This window comes from Bactrocera oleae, chromosome 5 (genome assembly GCF_042242935.1).
Source record: "Bactrocera oleae isolate idBacOlea1 chromosome 5, idBacOlea1, whole genome shotgun sequence".
NCBI classification, from domain to species: Eukaryota; Metazoa; Arthropoda; class Insecta; order Diptera; family Tephritidae; genus Bactrocera; species Bactrocera oleae.
The window spans coordinates 65,152,667-65,168,277 of NC_091539.1; the positions used below are offsets into that span (position 1 = coordinate 65,152,667).

Sequence of the window (15,611 nt, forward strand, 5' to 3'; positions counted from 1 at the left end):
TTCTTCGCTTTATATACTTTCTACGTAGTGATATGGCAGCACTGAAACATCAGTCAAGCAGATATCGAACGAGACAACGAAACGAAAAACGAGAAAATTTTGCAAGATTTTATTTGATAGGAATCGAGAATCGGCGAAAAAATTGGAAAAGGATAAGTTTAAGAAATACTGATCGGTTAATATTGGCGGCAAATTTTTAATGAAAATTATCTAATAAAGGCGTTGAATATTTGCACTGTAAAATGTTTTAGAAAATATTACCAAATTAGGAGAAAAGTGACATTTGGAGTAAGTTAATGTGTTGCGAGCGCGAGCCCACACGAAACGAGGTAGAAAGCCAATCCGAAAATAAAAGGTAAATGTGTATGGAGCCGCGAAAATTCCAAATTTGGGAAAACTCAAAATAGTCTTAGGACGACAAAACTTCAAATATTACCACAGAAAAAACTGTTAGTAGTCAAAAAGTGTTTACATCCCCTCGAAAACTCGCTTAAGGTCGAAAAAGGTCGGTTGACCAGAAATACCTACATTTACATTGGTAAATATTATTACGCTACCTGTACTCCGTAATAGTTTATAACTTAAAAAAATGGCTGGAAGGCAACGACCCGGTTTCAAATTTGTTATCCAGAAGGAACCCGAGCCGGAAATGTATGTTGTATATTCATTTAAAGCACCCTGTTATGTTTGATTTTAATCTATGTATGTATTCACCCGCAGTATGCCACCAAGAAATTTAGACTCGAGTGCTACAATTAATATAGGTAATCAACAATTTGAAATCAATGCAGACAGCTTGGAAAAGATTGCCGATTTAGGACGTGGAGCTTATGGTATTGTGGAAAAAATGAGGCATGAACAGACAGGCACGGTAATGGCGGTGAAACGCATAACAGCGACAGTTAACCGAAATGAACAGAAACGCCTACTTATGGACTTGGACATATCCATGCGTTCGAGCGACTGCCCATACACAGTGCATTTTTATGGCGCACTATTCCGAGAAGGTGACGTTTGGATTTGTATGGAAGTAATGGACACAAGCTTGGATAAATTTTACCCAAAGGTGTTTAGAAACAACCTAACTATGGAAGAAAGTGTGCTGGGCAAAGTATGCAACTAAGTGACCTTTTTGTTTACAGAATTTTTATAAGTAATTGTTGTTATAGATTGCCATGTCGGTTGTGAATGCGCTGCATTATCTGCATGCACAACTAAAAGTTATTCATCGCGATGTTAAACCATCAAACATTTTAATCAACCGGAGTGGTGAAGTAAAAATGTGTGATTTTGGTATCTCAGGTAAGCGAAAATGCGTAATGTTGCTGCCCATAAATGTCCACAATAAGTTTGACATTATAACAGCATGCTTGAAGCGAAAGCAATTGCATAACGCTTCTAAATGCCACTTGTTGATGTTGATATAACAGTAATTTGTATTATATGTTTTTATCTTAAGGTTACTTGGTTGATTCTGTTGCAAAAACGATTGATGCTGGGTGTAAACCATACATGGCACCCGAGCGCATCGACCCACAGGGCAATCCAGCTCAATATGATATACGTTCTGATGTCTGGTCGCTGGGTATCAGTATGATTGAAATGGCAACCGGCAGATTTCCATACAATCACTGGACTACACCATTTGAGCAATTGAAACAGGTAATTTTTTTGTAAATAAATTTTGTATCATTCTAAAATTGTTAAAACAATTAAAGGTGGTGAATGAGAGTCCACCACGTCTTGAACCTGGTCAATTTTCACCCCAATTCGAAGACTTTATAGTTAAGTGCTTGCAGAAAAATTATAAGGCACGTCCCAATTACGAACAGCTGCTGAAACACGAATTCATTGTCGAACACATAGAACGCGACACGGATATTTCAGAATTTGTGTCCAGAATATTGGATTTGCCGGAGTAATGGGTTCGTACATTGGCTACTTCCTTACTGAACTGTAAAATATTAATAATTGAAGAAAAAATAATAGTGGTTAAGTAAACGATTTATAATAAACAATTAACACTCCTATAAACACTTTAAACTAATTTAGCGCAGTGAGTTAAAAAAATATAAAAGGCTAAAATTACGAAATGAAAAAACGATACTTACTAATTATGCCTTAAAAACAAGTGTATCAGATGTTACATTATGTAGGACGTGAAGATGTAATTGTTTCATAGTATTTTGAAAACTGTTGTCTTATAAAGAGAAAAACATACATGTTTTATAAAAACAAAATGCGTAATGATGAGAGATTTATCATTCGACAACCAATAACAATTAATTAATAAAATATAAAGATCTATGAATATTATAAATTCAATCTTGGAGAATTAAGTGTGCCTATTTAGATTTTAATATAAAATTGTTATTCATGCCGTAATAAAAAAGCATAAAATACTTTAAGTATGTGCTGAAAATAAAAATATAAATAATATCGAAGCAAAAAATCAAAAAAAAAAACCATAAATATTTACGAAAGAAATGTAATGTGGTAAAATAATACTAAGCGCATAATTCATGAAAAACTGAAATAAACTGTGTGCTAATCGCCTAAAGCTTTGTAGTTGTTATTCTTTTTAAGGGTGTTAAAAATGTTAAATTTTATTCGCACAAATTAATTATTTTTATTTGTAAAATATGCATAAACAACAAAAATTGGACCGGCGCATTGAATATGCTGCAGTATGTCCTGTCAATTATCTGTCACTTTATGCAACTGCATACATATTTATACCAACAAACTTACAAAATACGGAAACGATAAAAATCAACTTTATTTTTCACTTCATTTGTCTCAAAAGTAAGAAAATCAGATTGTCATTTTAGCTCCAATTGGAATTATGAATTTCGCCGGTCGTTTACAATTCCGGCGTCTCATGTGTTTGATGGTGCGACAAAATTTTGCCAGCGAATGCGAAAATGCTATTAACAAACAAATACATTTGGAATTGAAGTCAAGCTACGATTACTTAGCTATGGTATGCATAAAGAGTATTTAATTTACAAAATACGTTTGTTTCTATATATGTATGTACATACATATACCATAAAATGTAAATATATATTTTTTGAAAGGCTCATCATTTCGACCGCAGCGATGTCGCCTTACCTGGATTATATGGATTTTTCAAGTCTGCTAGTTCAGAAGAGCGTGAACACGCAGTACAATTGATGACATACATAAACAAACGAGGCGGCACCATATGCTTGGAGGAGTTACCAGCGCCGCAATTTCAGTTTACAACCGTTAAGGCGGCGCTAATTGAAGCTTTGGATATGGAAAAGACAGTTAACGAGGTGAGCTCCACTACTTATTGAATCTATGCACATAATCGTAGTAATATTATATTTAAATTTTCCTCATTAAGTCCTTGTTGGCTTTGCATGCTTTGGCAAATGAGCACAACGATCCACATTTAAGTGACTTTTTAGAAACAAATTTCCTTGTTGAACAAGTGGATGCGCAGAAACAGTTAGCCGATTATATAACCCAAATAGAAAGATGTGAAAAAGAATTGGGTGTGCATATATTTGATAAAGATATTAAGGGCAAGGATATGCATTAGAGTATTGAAAATACAAAATCAAATGGCAAACAATTTAATATTTTGCGTAAAAGGTAAACTAATATATTTTGAATGTTAAGATGAAAATAGAATACACAGACAGAGTATTGCTTGCACTCGCTACCTATGTTTATACAAAACTTTTGTGATATGTACTGTGAATATATATCTTTTATCAACTATTACGCATATTTTATGTTTAAATTTATGCTTGAATCGTTAAAACGTCTACATATATGTATGTATGTCAATTATGTACTTTTATTTTGGTGAAAAAATATGCTCCTAAGGAAAGCTGAGAGTAAAAGCTACAGTATGGTGTGCTATTGCTACTAATATAAAAAATATATGTTAAAAATATATATATTAGATAATAATAAAACGGAAATTAAAAACAATAATAAATTTGTCTATCATTTGCAGATAACTTTCGTACAGAGATATAAGTTATTCAGTACATTTCTTCAAGGCAATGCTTTTAGGGCGATAAAGGCATAAAAAAATGCTAAAATGACTGTGGTGGCAGCGTTTACTTTTACAAAAAAAATTATATAATTAATAAAAACTATCGAATTTTTTAATATTTAATCGAAAAATTGTTATATATATATAAACAATCTCAGCTAATTGATATAAATTATATACTATATATCTTATATTTATTCAAATTTGAACAAAACAACTACGTTTGTGAGTAGATAGTTTGAAAAAAATATATTTAAAAGCATCATTGGACAATTGAGCAGCTACCGGATACACAGATAACCGGTTTTTCTCTTATCAGTAGAAATACGCAAACAGCTGATTTCAGTTGTCAACGTTTAACAACTGCAATTGTTGTTGATTGTTATTCTTCTTCGTATAGCTAAAATCGATAATAAGCCTTATCTTTAACAGTATCTTTTTTTATTATTTCAGTAAATTAAATGTGTAGTAAAGTTGTCTACACATAAATAATTTGATTCGCAACCATCTGCACAAACGGTACAAAGCTCTTGCTCTGCGCGAATTCTCAGACTTAATTTCCATAGTTTCGAAAGTGTGGTGATAAAAAATGTCACCTCGTTCAATTTTTTTGCTATCCTCTTCACGCGTCCATGGTTATGAGTTCTTGGAGCATGCGAAAGAACATTTAAAGGAATTTTTATCAAAGTAAGTACAAATTCACTACAATGCATAAAAATAATTTTAACCAATATATCTTTTACATACTTCGTGTGTAGACGCAATGTGAAAACGGTGCTCTTTGTTCCGTATGCACAGAACGATTACAATAAATACACAGAGCTTGTTGAAAACACACTATCTCCATGGGGTTTTAAAGTTGAAGGCTTACACGTAAAACAGAATCCCATACAAGCAGTGCTGCAGGCGGAGGCACTGTTCATCGGTGGTGGCAATACTTTTGTATTGCTTAAAGCGCTTTACGATGAAAATCTATTACCTATAATACGTGAACGTGTACTCAAAAAAGGTATACCGTATATTGGTTCGAGTGCCGGCACTAATGTGGCCACACTTTCCATACATACAACAAACGATATGCCGGTGACGTTTCCACCCACATTTGACGCATTGCGTCTGGTGCCATTCAACATCAATCCACATTATATGGAACCCGACGCAACGACACGTCATAAAGGTGAGACGCGTGACGAACGCATTAACGAATTTATTGAGTATCATAAAAAGCCGGTGTTGGGCTTACGCGAGGGCACCGCTTTATTGGTGGAGGGCGATAAGGCCGTTTTAATTGGCGATCGTAATGCGAAATTGTTTATGGCGTAAGTAAAGTAGTTTTTGTAGCTATGTAAAGTTAAACACAAAATGTTTAACTTTTCTTTTGCAGTAATAAGGAGCAAGTTGAATTTGCACCAAACACCGACCTGAGTTTTCTTTTAAGTCGATCTTAAATTGTATGAGCGAATGAAATACATTCGTTTAAATTGAATTTAAATGTCAAACTGAAGTATTTATATCTAGTGCATTGTTGTGTTTTTCACTGTCATTGTACATACATATATATATGTACATTGTTCTTGCATTCGTGCTGAATTATTGTGCTGCTGCTATTAACTGTTATGCTTAACGTATAATATTTGACAAATAAAAGGCATTTACTCCACATTCAACTTTTGATTTTTATTATTTTATTTGCTTGAATCGATATTATAACTGCATTTTATCTACATACGAATGTATGTATGTATAACAAAGTTTATTTTAAAGTATACACATGTAAAATAACTTAAACAGCTTATCATTTATTCATTTGTTTTGCGCCGCTAGTTCTAGTGTCCAATTTAATTACGAAACATAAAATACCTTTATGTATATGCAGATTGGTATTATGAATAAGCGCTGCAATATACATGCGCAGATATTCGATAGAAGTGAAATTTAAATATTATATATGTAACTTTAGGCACTCAACTGAATTTATTATACTTCTGCAAATCAATATACATACATACATACATATATTATTATAAAACAAAATTGTATGAGATATCGTTACTTGAGACGTTTAACACTTATTTTCTTGCATATAAATGAGTATATAAATTATAATAAGTAATTTTATTCTACGAACTGTTTAGATTAAAAAAAAGTTTTAGCGACAACATTTTTAACCGCCACAACATATATCGAATATCTTTTCGTAGGGAACATTCGCACACAAATACAAAATTTTTGTGAAATTATATATTTTTCCTATATGAAATGATTTTTAAATAACAAATTTTAATTATATCATCATTTTATACAATAGATCTTTGAGTTTTGCTTACTTTTACTGCCCTGCTAATATAATTTGCCTATTACTAAATATAATACTTTAATTATTTCGTTGTTCATATTCTTAAAACAAATTAGAGCATATCAAATTAATAGAAATTTAAAAGCTTTGGCACCTTTAATCATATAACAGCTACAGTATAATTTCTTTTAAAACTAAACATTAAACTATTTACAAATTCTTTTATTTTTTTTATATATTTTTTTTTTTAGTTTCCTATGGAAAATGAGAAAGAGGTAGAAAGAAACGGAAATTCACTTAATTACACTGGAAACTGCAAATATATACATACATAGGTTTGCATGTATGTATATAGCACGCTCCTTTTTACATAAGGAATGAAATTCATTTACGTACAATATTTAATTACAATCTGTTATACAAAAATATATTAACATATGTATGTGCGTCCGTGCATACATTTATATACATTTTTTTAAATTACATATTTCATGCAAACAGAATACTTGGCAGTCATGGCGAGATGAATATAAAATACTTAAGGCACTAAAATGATAGGACACATGCGAGAGGCTAACAAATAGAGTGTAATTTGAAAGTCGCATATTAGTAACTGAACACCAAATTACTTTAAAATGCTTGCTTACAAATTATCACGTACATTTGTATGTATGCGTAGATAGGTAAATATATATATATATACGTATTTGCAATTGGAAAGGAGAAGTTTGGGCATTTTTCTACTTCGATGACGTAGATAAAACACACTTAACAGCCATTATACATACAAAAATAACTACAAACAAATAGTTCCTGCGCCACTTACAAAACTACATATTTACACACTAGATAGATTTATATGTATGTATATGATAGCACTAATGCACTTGTAAATTACATAATTACATAAAAAAGTCATTTCGTTACATTCAATCGATAGGAATCAACTGTAGCTCAGCCGTTTTAATACGAAAAATAAAATAATTATAATAAATTAATTAACACTAAAATACACACACAACTCGCATGTAACATAATTAAAAAATTGTGCAAGCATTTTGGCATAGTAGACTAAAATAAAAAAGTACTAACTTTTTTCGTTTCTTAAGAAAAAAGAAAAATCATAAAATATGCTTAAACGAAAGCAAATGTTTGAGCATTAAATAGTTAGCATGCCCTTGACGCATGCAGTTTAACTGCGCAGTAGCCAAGTTGGCATTAAAAAAAACAAAAAAAAAAGAGTACAAAAAAAAAATCAAACACTACGCTCATTCACAATGAGTTAGTGCAGATTTTCTTCAACCGCTTAAATTCGCACGTTATTGCTTTGTGCAACTGTACACTTAACTATCTATTTGTGCAGAATGCTACGATCTTCGAAACGCAAGATCGCGTCGCCGATTTGTTTGCGCGACGCCAAATGTATGCATTTGCGACTGTCCAAGCCGTGCGCATGCGCCGTGTCACTCTCAACGCGCAACGCATCGTAACGCTGTGGTATTTCGTTGTATAACTGTGGCGGTACCTTATTACCCGCTTCGGCATTAGATTGTAGCGCCGGACAATTAAGCATTTCTTTACCATTACTTATATGATTCCTGATCGCGAAGCCATAACGCAAATTGGGCTCGGTGCCGCGCAGTATATGCACCGGCAGCTGCGAGGCCACAAACATATCCAAAATGGTGTTGATTTTCTGAACGCTGCGGCTGAGTAGCAGCTCAATGTCATTGTCGGTGCGTGTGATGGGCAATGTTGACTCAATCAATTTGCGCGCTGAAATGGTAAGAGACATTATTGTGAGCGTTAAGAAATTTGTAGTTGTTATATTTATATATGAGCAAACCTTGCACATAATCACGACTGTAGAAGGCGATTAGATCATAATTCCACTTGTCGAAATAGCCAGAACTTTGGCTCACATCACAGCTCTCACATTGTTTGCAAAAGTGCGCCAGTCTGCAGGGATACATCATGAAGCCGATGGGTGAGTATATTTGGAAACCCTGTATGGTGTTCATGCGCACCTAAGGTAGTATGGAAATGTAGTTGTAATTACAGTTATGCAACAGTAAACCTACTCTATTCAAGAAGTCCGCTTTGAAGCTAATATCTGTGGAGGCCATTAGTACCAGACTATCCAGGCCGATTTTCGGCAGCGCCAGATCAGCGACTGCTACGCTTAAAATATCATTGCGTCCATATATGGAGTTCAGCATAATATCCGCCATTGGCGGCATATCACTAAGCATTGGCGGCAGCCGTATGGATACCCAAGCTATGCGTGAACCATCGCTTTTGTACTTCGTTGACAGATTCAAAGCGAGTGTTTTGAGACTTTTGAAGGGATCATGCTCACCTTTGCTTATGGAGTCGTAGCGATAGAGGAAAATCTGTGCAGTAAAACAGTAATAAACAACAAAACTAAAATAAAACAAAGGATTAGCTTAACACGCACCATCAGCAGAAACGTGTTGTCTTGATTCTGCATGCAAATGCGTTCATATTCCGTTATGAAATTCACACCATTCACCGCCTGATGTTCGAAAGTCGGCACCATTATAGCGATGCGCGTGCTTTCGGTGACATATGGTGATGGTATCACCTCGACACGACCGAGCGGTTTAACAACTTGAAAACTCTTCGTCACCGATTCGTCGGTGTAGCGTGTGGTGTCGCGCATATTCAAATGAAACTGATAGTCCATGCCACGCGTTGCATCGAATTTCCTGTAAACCGTATGCAAATTAACATATTGCAAGTGTGGATATTTCCGCTTGCCATAGGCAATTGCAATTTCAAGCACTTTGTCGAAATCCAACTTGTCAGTGTGACTCAGTGGCTCGACGATATTTTCGGCGTTGGGTAGGAAGATGTGTGTGCTGTTGATGAGGTGCCATGTTATGATGTCATGTCGCGTTTCGGGCGCTGAGCCAAGTGGCACACCGAGTGGCCAGCGTATTTCGAGTATGTTATTCGATATTGAACCGTTAGCTATTTGATATGATTTGCGCTCCAAGTCAAAGCTGCGCTGCTGCACCAGTTCTAAGTGATGCTGAAAAAAGTAAATAAATTATATCCGGCTTGAATACTCGTATATATTGTATTATATATTCGTTGTTATGTATGGGTGTTATTTTAATCACGTAAAAAAGAATGCCAAAAATTACCCGAGAAAAATAGGCATGCAGTCGATAGAAATCGTCCATCGATGTTACGGGATACACAGCAGCCGCTTTTCGGAAAGCTTCATCTCTGGCAAGTATATTTAAATCCTTGAACAATTTCATGTGTGGCTGTAAACCGTAAATGTCTTCATGCACACCCTAAAAAATATGATTGAAATTTCAGTTAATTTGATAAATTGGTAGAATAGTTTTAGCAAATAAATTTAAGCTTAAAATATTTGTATAAAAAACTTTAAAACCAGAAAAGAATTTAGTGGACACACTTGAGAAAAGTAGCAGAATTTTTGAAAACTACAATTTCGTTGAACAGTTTTTTTTAAAAAAGAATGTTAGAGATATAAGAAAGTATTATAAAGGGTGTTTTTTTTTAGAGGTATAGAACTTTAAATTGCAATAAAACAACGATGATTATTCGATTGACATGAATTTTATTTATCCGAAAGATAATCTTGTGACATTACATTTTAAATATGATTTCTGGCATACCACCGCCACGGATAGCTCGGATGTGGTCCAATCTGGACGTCCAATTTTCGGCGACTTTTTCCAACATTTGTGGCCGTATATCGTATCGCATAGACCAATGGCTTTACATAACTCCACAGAAAGTAGTCTAGCGGTGTTAAATCACAAGATCTTGGAGGCCAATTCCCAGGTCCAAAACGTGAAATTAGGCGGTCACCAAACATGTCTTTCAATAAATCGATTATGGCACGAGCTGTGTGACATGTTGCGCCGTCTTGTTGGCTGTATCTACGCTTCGTTCAGATATTTTGTATTTGGTCTTTGCAATTCAGAGAAGGTGATTTGGGACTAAGTATCATATTGAGCACTATCAAAGGGGGGTCCCACTAAATTTTAATTACTGCCACAACGTTGTTGTCGTTTAAGAGTTCGTACAGCACATCCTTTAATTTTATTGGATATTCAATTATAAATTGAACATCCTAATAGCAGTTTTTGGGACGCCTTCGCCAAACGATCACAAAACACTCACTTCAGTGTCTATCGCTCTCATGGAAACTGTTAAAAGCTGTTACAACAAGAATATTATGTCGACCACGCCGTGCACAACAAATTACGACTAGCAATAATGAGAAATTTTCTATTCGTTAATAATAAACGAATCGTAATCGTGTCGCGATCTTAGTTTCGACTAAGATATTTTTTTTTTATAATAGCGGTGGCCCCACTACGAAAATAATATAATGATATGATCGGAGAAAAGAAATATGTATGTAGGTCTCTTCACTTAAGGGGTTATACCCGCTCGATTTTTACATTTTGCAGAATGTTGTGTATTTATGTATGCTGTGTATTTATGAATATGACGTCGAAACTGTCCAACAATTTAGCGAATGGCGCTCCATAAATGAACCAAAAACGAAAAAACCAAATTTCGCTGAAGGTACTGAAGTCCATCCCAGCCGAGGCTTATAAAAAGTATAAGGAAAATTGGATTCTCGCTAAAATTACTCTTCTTTTCATTTCATTTTCAGTTCTCAACTACGCTGCGTTAGTGAGTTCTGCTCTTGAAAACAAAGGAAACATAGGAAATTAACTACAATTTTTCCAGCAAGAATCTAATACCAGAGGGTATGTGGTTTCGATGGTTTAAAAAATACTATCGATAGTTTTTCCCCATGAAAGTTACTTCTCTTCGATGCTATCGATTGTTTTACAGCATTACTAGATGGTATTACCAAATGCTACTCTTTAAACTTATGTTGATTATGAAAGTATATTTGATTCATACCAGTTGTTGTTCGATTCGTCACTCTTAATTTTTTCATATTGCCATTATAATCGACGGATTTTTATCAGTGCTCCAAAAAGTAGACAACAATTATTATACCGAATCGGTTGCAAAGCTTTTGGTGCACCATTTTGAGAAGATGGGTTATCCAAAAAGTGAACTGTCCATAATTTTTGGGTATTTTCAAAACAATGATATACGATAAATTGATCTCCTTTACGTGTTCGGGCCTAAGCAGTTATTATTAAAAAAACAATCTGGCCGATGCTACAATTATATGATTTAACAAATTTGTGGTACTTGTGAGTATGTACGAGTATATGCCAATACATACATACATATGTACATCTGTGTTGCATATGTCTTCATAACAAATAAACATATACATATGTATGTATACTTTGTATGCACGAGTACATTTTTGTATTTTATTAGTGGGTTGGTGAGATCTGCGCCAGTTTAACCGCCATTAAAGTCATGCATTGAAAAATTTTGCGAGTTATGTACTCGCTTTATGAGCATTTTATTTTAACCTTGAGTTAAATGCTGCCGCGACACTGCTCTGCTTTTTTTTACTAGGCGACAGACCTTTAATGATTTCCAAGAATCTTCCTTTTTGTGTGGTTTCTTGTGCTTGTGCGCTTGACAATAGCGCTTTTTGGAGAATCTTCACGCGTTGTCAACGTTTTGTGTGTGTGCTTTCAACTTCGCATTTCATCTCTTGTGCTATTTAATGCTTGCCAGAAAGCAAATACATACTTGTAGATGCGCGAAAGATCAAAATCAACAACAACAACACCAACAAACGTTTTATGTTTACAAATGTTTATGCCTCAACTAGGAAGTCAATACTCTAGGCACACACATGGGGGCCTTGTTGTTGGTAGCCGCATATTACTATTTCATATATCTGTTTTAATAAATTTTCCGCAAAAGAAGTTTTATTGTTTAGATTGCCAAAGTAGAACGCTGCATGTTGGGAATCTACTAACTTAAGAAATATATACTTATGTGTGTGTGTGTGTGTGATCATTTTCGCAGAAGAATTGAATCATCAAAAAACAGTGTTAGGGGTGTGGGGGGTATTGGAAATATCAAAAGGCGTAAACTTCAAATTTTAATAATGACTCAGCAGGAAACCTTTATGATTTTACAAATACAAATAAAAATGCGTTTATGGTAAACATTATGCATCGTGTGTGTTTGCTTTTGCATATTTGTTTTCGGTTGTGGCGTGCAGGCATTTTTACTGTTTGTTTTCCACTGAAAAAGTAGTGAGTCTAAGACCGCAAATTTTGTGTTGAATATATAGAAGAACGTATATCGAAGTCATATTATGATTTGACAACCCTGACCCACTTCACTTTGCTTTCAAGGGGGTAGTGTTCAGTTAGAAACTAGCTAGGAATGCTTCTTTGCCTTAAATTTACATTTTAAGTCATATTATAAAATAAGATACCAAATGAAAAAGTACAGTACATCACGGGAACGTACCCATATTTATATTCGGAGAAAGACTGTTGACGCGGTAGTATTTCTCAATATTGTTTGGGGAAATTTACAAGATCAATAACAACGATAAAATGAATTCCTACGACATCTGTAGAAAATTTAACTTTATCATTTACATATACTTTAGATCCTTAAATTACATACAGTGCGATCCCTTGTCAGTATTTATCAATAAGAAACTTTCTAAGTTGGGTTACAAGCCTCTGATTTTGAGTTATCGAAGTGGAATTTTTTACACGTCCTTTTCTCCCCAAAATGTTGTATATTTATCGGAATCACCGATATCGAATAATTATAGCATATAGCCGGCATACAAACTGATCGATCAAATTCAAGTCTTTGTATGAAAAACAATTACATTTGACGAGATATCATCACGAAAAACGCATAAGTTCAAGGCCTCGGTATAATATCCGAACAAATTGTGCAAATCAGACTACTATAGCATATAGTATGTAGCTGTCATTCAAACTGACCGATCGAAATAGAGATTATTTTATACTTTTCTATGATATAAGAAACGCAACTGTTTTTTGAGTGTGCTACTCTATCAGCTGTATCTGTTTACTTTTTTTATTATTGACGTTTAAGTATCTCAAATTAATTAATTAAATAAGTTTCATCAATTTCTTTAAAAATATGGAAGGAAGCCACGATATTCAGGTAAATTAAGATGAAGAAAAGTGATATATAAGTATAAATATTTTATTGTTTTTGTGGTTGCAATGCAAACTAAAATGCCGGCGGTTCAATATCAAGAAGCTTTAATTTTATTATTTTTATTTTCTCGTGGCATAGTTATATTATTAATTTTTCACTACCAGCTGGTGAAGTGAAGAAATATTACACAATATGACATACAACAATTAAGGGGTGCTCACAAGTGTCGTATTTTTTAAGACTATTGAAATACGACATAAGACATAAGACGAAGCTTGTGAATTGCTTAAATATTTGTTTTGAGTTTATCCACAAATAATTTGGTTGAAATGCGGCATGAAATTATTTCGAATTCTGCTGACCAATCTCTCGTTGTGACGGATAAGTTAAGTGGACATCGATATGAAACCGACTCTGTTATTAACACGCCCACAAAAGGTAAGGGTCCCATGGGGAGCGGAGGAATTGTAACAAGTTTTAAAAGTGGGCCTGATTACCCTTAATTGCCTTCAAAATGACCAATTCGTAATTGCCAATCCGTCAATGATTTCGGGTAAACGAGCTGTTGTGTCAAGATATTCATTAGTGGAACTGTTGTGTCCACGTTCAATTTTTACAAAATAGTCCGATAATTATCAGGAGTATTAATCGGAAGTAGTCTGTTATAACGGGGAGCGTAAATTTCTCCCTTAGTTATTTGGATTCTTGGCTGAATTTAGAGTGAGATATAACTGTTAGTATGTATACGACGTGCAATTTACCTTTGAAGAAAATATGATTGCTGCTTTATCAAGAATGCAAGTGTACTCAAAGTGATAAAAAGCCAGTGAGGATCCTGAGTATGACGAAAACATGAGAACGTCGGTAAATTAACGAAAAAAGTCAGAGCAATACTTCTGAAACTTTTAAGTGTTAGCAATAGAGGGACAGCAGTTTGGTTGATACGCAACAAATTCGTTAGTTTTTCTATGCGAAAGTCTGCAGAGAGTTTATTGCCAATGTAGTGACAACCAAGAGTCATCGCTCGGCAATTATATACGGCCTTGAGCCGAATGACGATAAGTACTCCACGGCGAACCAAAGACGTAACGTACTTTGGTCAATATTCACAAAACCAGACGTTAATTGTAGAAGATTTAATAGTACTACATATTTGCCAACACATATCTATGTATAATCATTTCAACGAGTAAATGCGCTCGTAAAAGTAGCAAGCAATAATTTTCCACCATTAAAATTTAACGATTCAAGAATTAAGTGCAATAATAAATTAAAATGCATTATCCGCTTATATCAAGTTGATCTAAACTTGCTTGTAGTAATACAATTAAGTTGAATTGTTATGAATTTTAAACAAATTGTTTTGTAATCAATATTTACTGCCGCCGAGTGTGCATTTCATTGACCTTTGCCGATGAACGCGCAGCCGTTGGCACAATAAAAATTGCAATCAGCAGCTTGCTTTTTAATTAAGCGCGCCAGTTAACGGGCCATTGCAATTTCGCTTGAACAATTTGTAGAGTGCAAATACATTTGACGATAATTACATTAAGCATGTCAAATGCCAAAGCAAACACCATTAACTAATGCGCGAATGAGTGACAGACTAGCGATTGCGCTCCGAGCGCGGTATTGCTTGTGTGTGTGCCTGAATTTGAGAGACACGCGGAAGATGCGCAGTCGTGCCTGCACAGCCGACGACATTGCCGCGCATTTGACTCACCAACTCACCACAGCAGCTGCGGCGCACCAAACCGTTATCAACGAACGGCAATTCGAGCAATCAAAATTAATTGAAAATACAGAAATAACTGAAGAAAACGAATAATAATAAACGTCAGATGCAAATTAGTTAAGTACTCTAACATTTAATTGAGCAGCCGTAGCCAAATGCCCAGTCGGCCTCGATTTATTCGTTGAGCATAGCGGCTGCAGCAGTCGACACTTGACTGAGTCGCGCATTGCCTGTCTGTCCTCGCGTCTGCTAGTGGTTTGGCGTACCTCACAATTTATGCGGTCTTTAAGAGCCTACAATGCCGCTTGGTAAGTCCGCGGAGAAAGACGCAGAACTATCTGCTATCAAATTCTAAATTTAATATACCGACAGTGTGGAAGAGTAGGAGACTCTGTTGTGATACAATTTCAAGAAATTACTGTTATAAA

At 34.7% G+C, this 15,611-nt stretch overlaps 4 protein-coding genes across 5 annotated transcripts in view; 3 read left to right on the forward strand and 1 right to left on the reverse strand.

Moving 5' to 3' along the window:
• Window positions 1-43: 43 nt before the first annotated feature.
• lic (dual specificity mitogen-activated protein kinase kinase lic) lies at window positions 44-2,560 on the forward strand. Its single transcript, XM_014238919.3, has 5 exons — window positions 44-651; window positions 721-1,111; window positions 1,170-1,302; window positions 1,460-1,662; window positions 1,719-2,560. The coding sequence occupies exons 1-5, from the start codon at window positions 590-592 to the stop codon at window positions 1,920-1,922; spliced, it is 993 nt and encodes a 330-aa protein (XP_014094394.1). The 5' UTR covers window positions 44-589; the 3' UTR covers window positions 1,923-2,560.
• Window positions 2,561-2,679: 119 nt separating this feature from the next.
• Window positions 2,680-4,103, forward strand: Fer3HCH (Ferritin 3 heavy chain homologue). 2 transcript variants are annotated; one of them, XR_004977746.2, is made up of 4 exons: window positions 2,680-2,983; window positions 3,081-3,302; window positions 3,374-3,624; window positions 3,995-4,103. XR_004977746.2 is itself a non-coding variant. In XM_014238922.3 (3 exons), the coding sequence occupies exons 1-3, from the start codon at window positions 2,846-2,848 to the stop codon at window positions 3,569-3,571; spliced, it is 558 nt and encodes a 185-aa protein (XP_014094397.2). In that variant the 5' UTR covers window positions 2,680-2,845; the 3' UTR covers window positions 3,572-3,976. The 2 variants fall into 2 exon arrangements, 1 of the variants encoding a protein (XP_014094397.2); XM_014238922.3 differs by lacking the exon at window positions 3,995-4,103 and having other exon boundaries at window positions 3,374-3,976.
• A 283-nt stretch (window positions 4,104-4,386) lies between these two features.
• LOC106620405 (probable alpha-aspartyl dipeptidase) lies at window positions 4,387-5,703 on the forward strand. The gene is made up of 3 exons (XM_014238900.3): window positions 4,387-4,723; window positions 4,795-5,355; window positions 5,421-5,703. The coding sequence occupies exons 1-3, from the start codon at window positions 4,626-4,628 to the stop codon at window positions 5,482-5,484; spliced, it is 723 nt and encodes a 240-aa protein (XP_014094375.1). The 5' UTR covers window positions 4,387-4,625; the 3' UTR covers window positions 5,485-5,703.
• A 284-nt stretch (window positions 5,704-5,987) lies between these two features.
• Window positions 5,988-15,611, reverse strand: part of Chpf (Chondroitin polymerizing factor) — a 32,214-nt gene continuing 22,590 nt past the window's right edge. The window contains exons 3-7 of the mRNA XM_014238898.3: window positions 9,503-9,658; window positions 8,791-9,387; window positions 8,414-8,725; window positions 8,179-8,359; window positions 5,988-8,108 (exon numbers count right to left, since the gene is read on the reverse strand). Of these exons, the coding sequence (XP_014094373.2) occupies window positions 7,684-8,108; window positions 8,179-8,359; window positions 8,414-8,725; window positions 8,791-9,387; window positions 9,503-9,658 (1,671 nt within the window). The 3' untranslated portion in view covers window positions 5,988-7,683. The remainder of the gene's footprint in view (window positions 8,109-8,178; window positions 8,360-8,413; window positions 8,726-8,790; window positions 9,388-9,502; window positions 9,659-15,611) is intronic.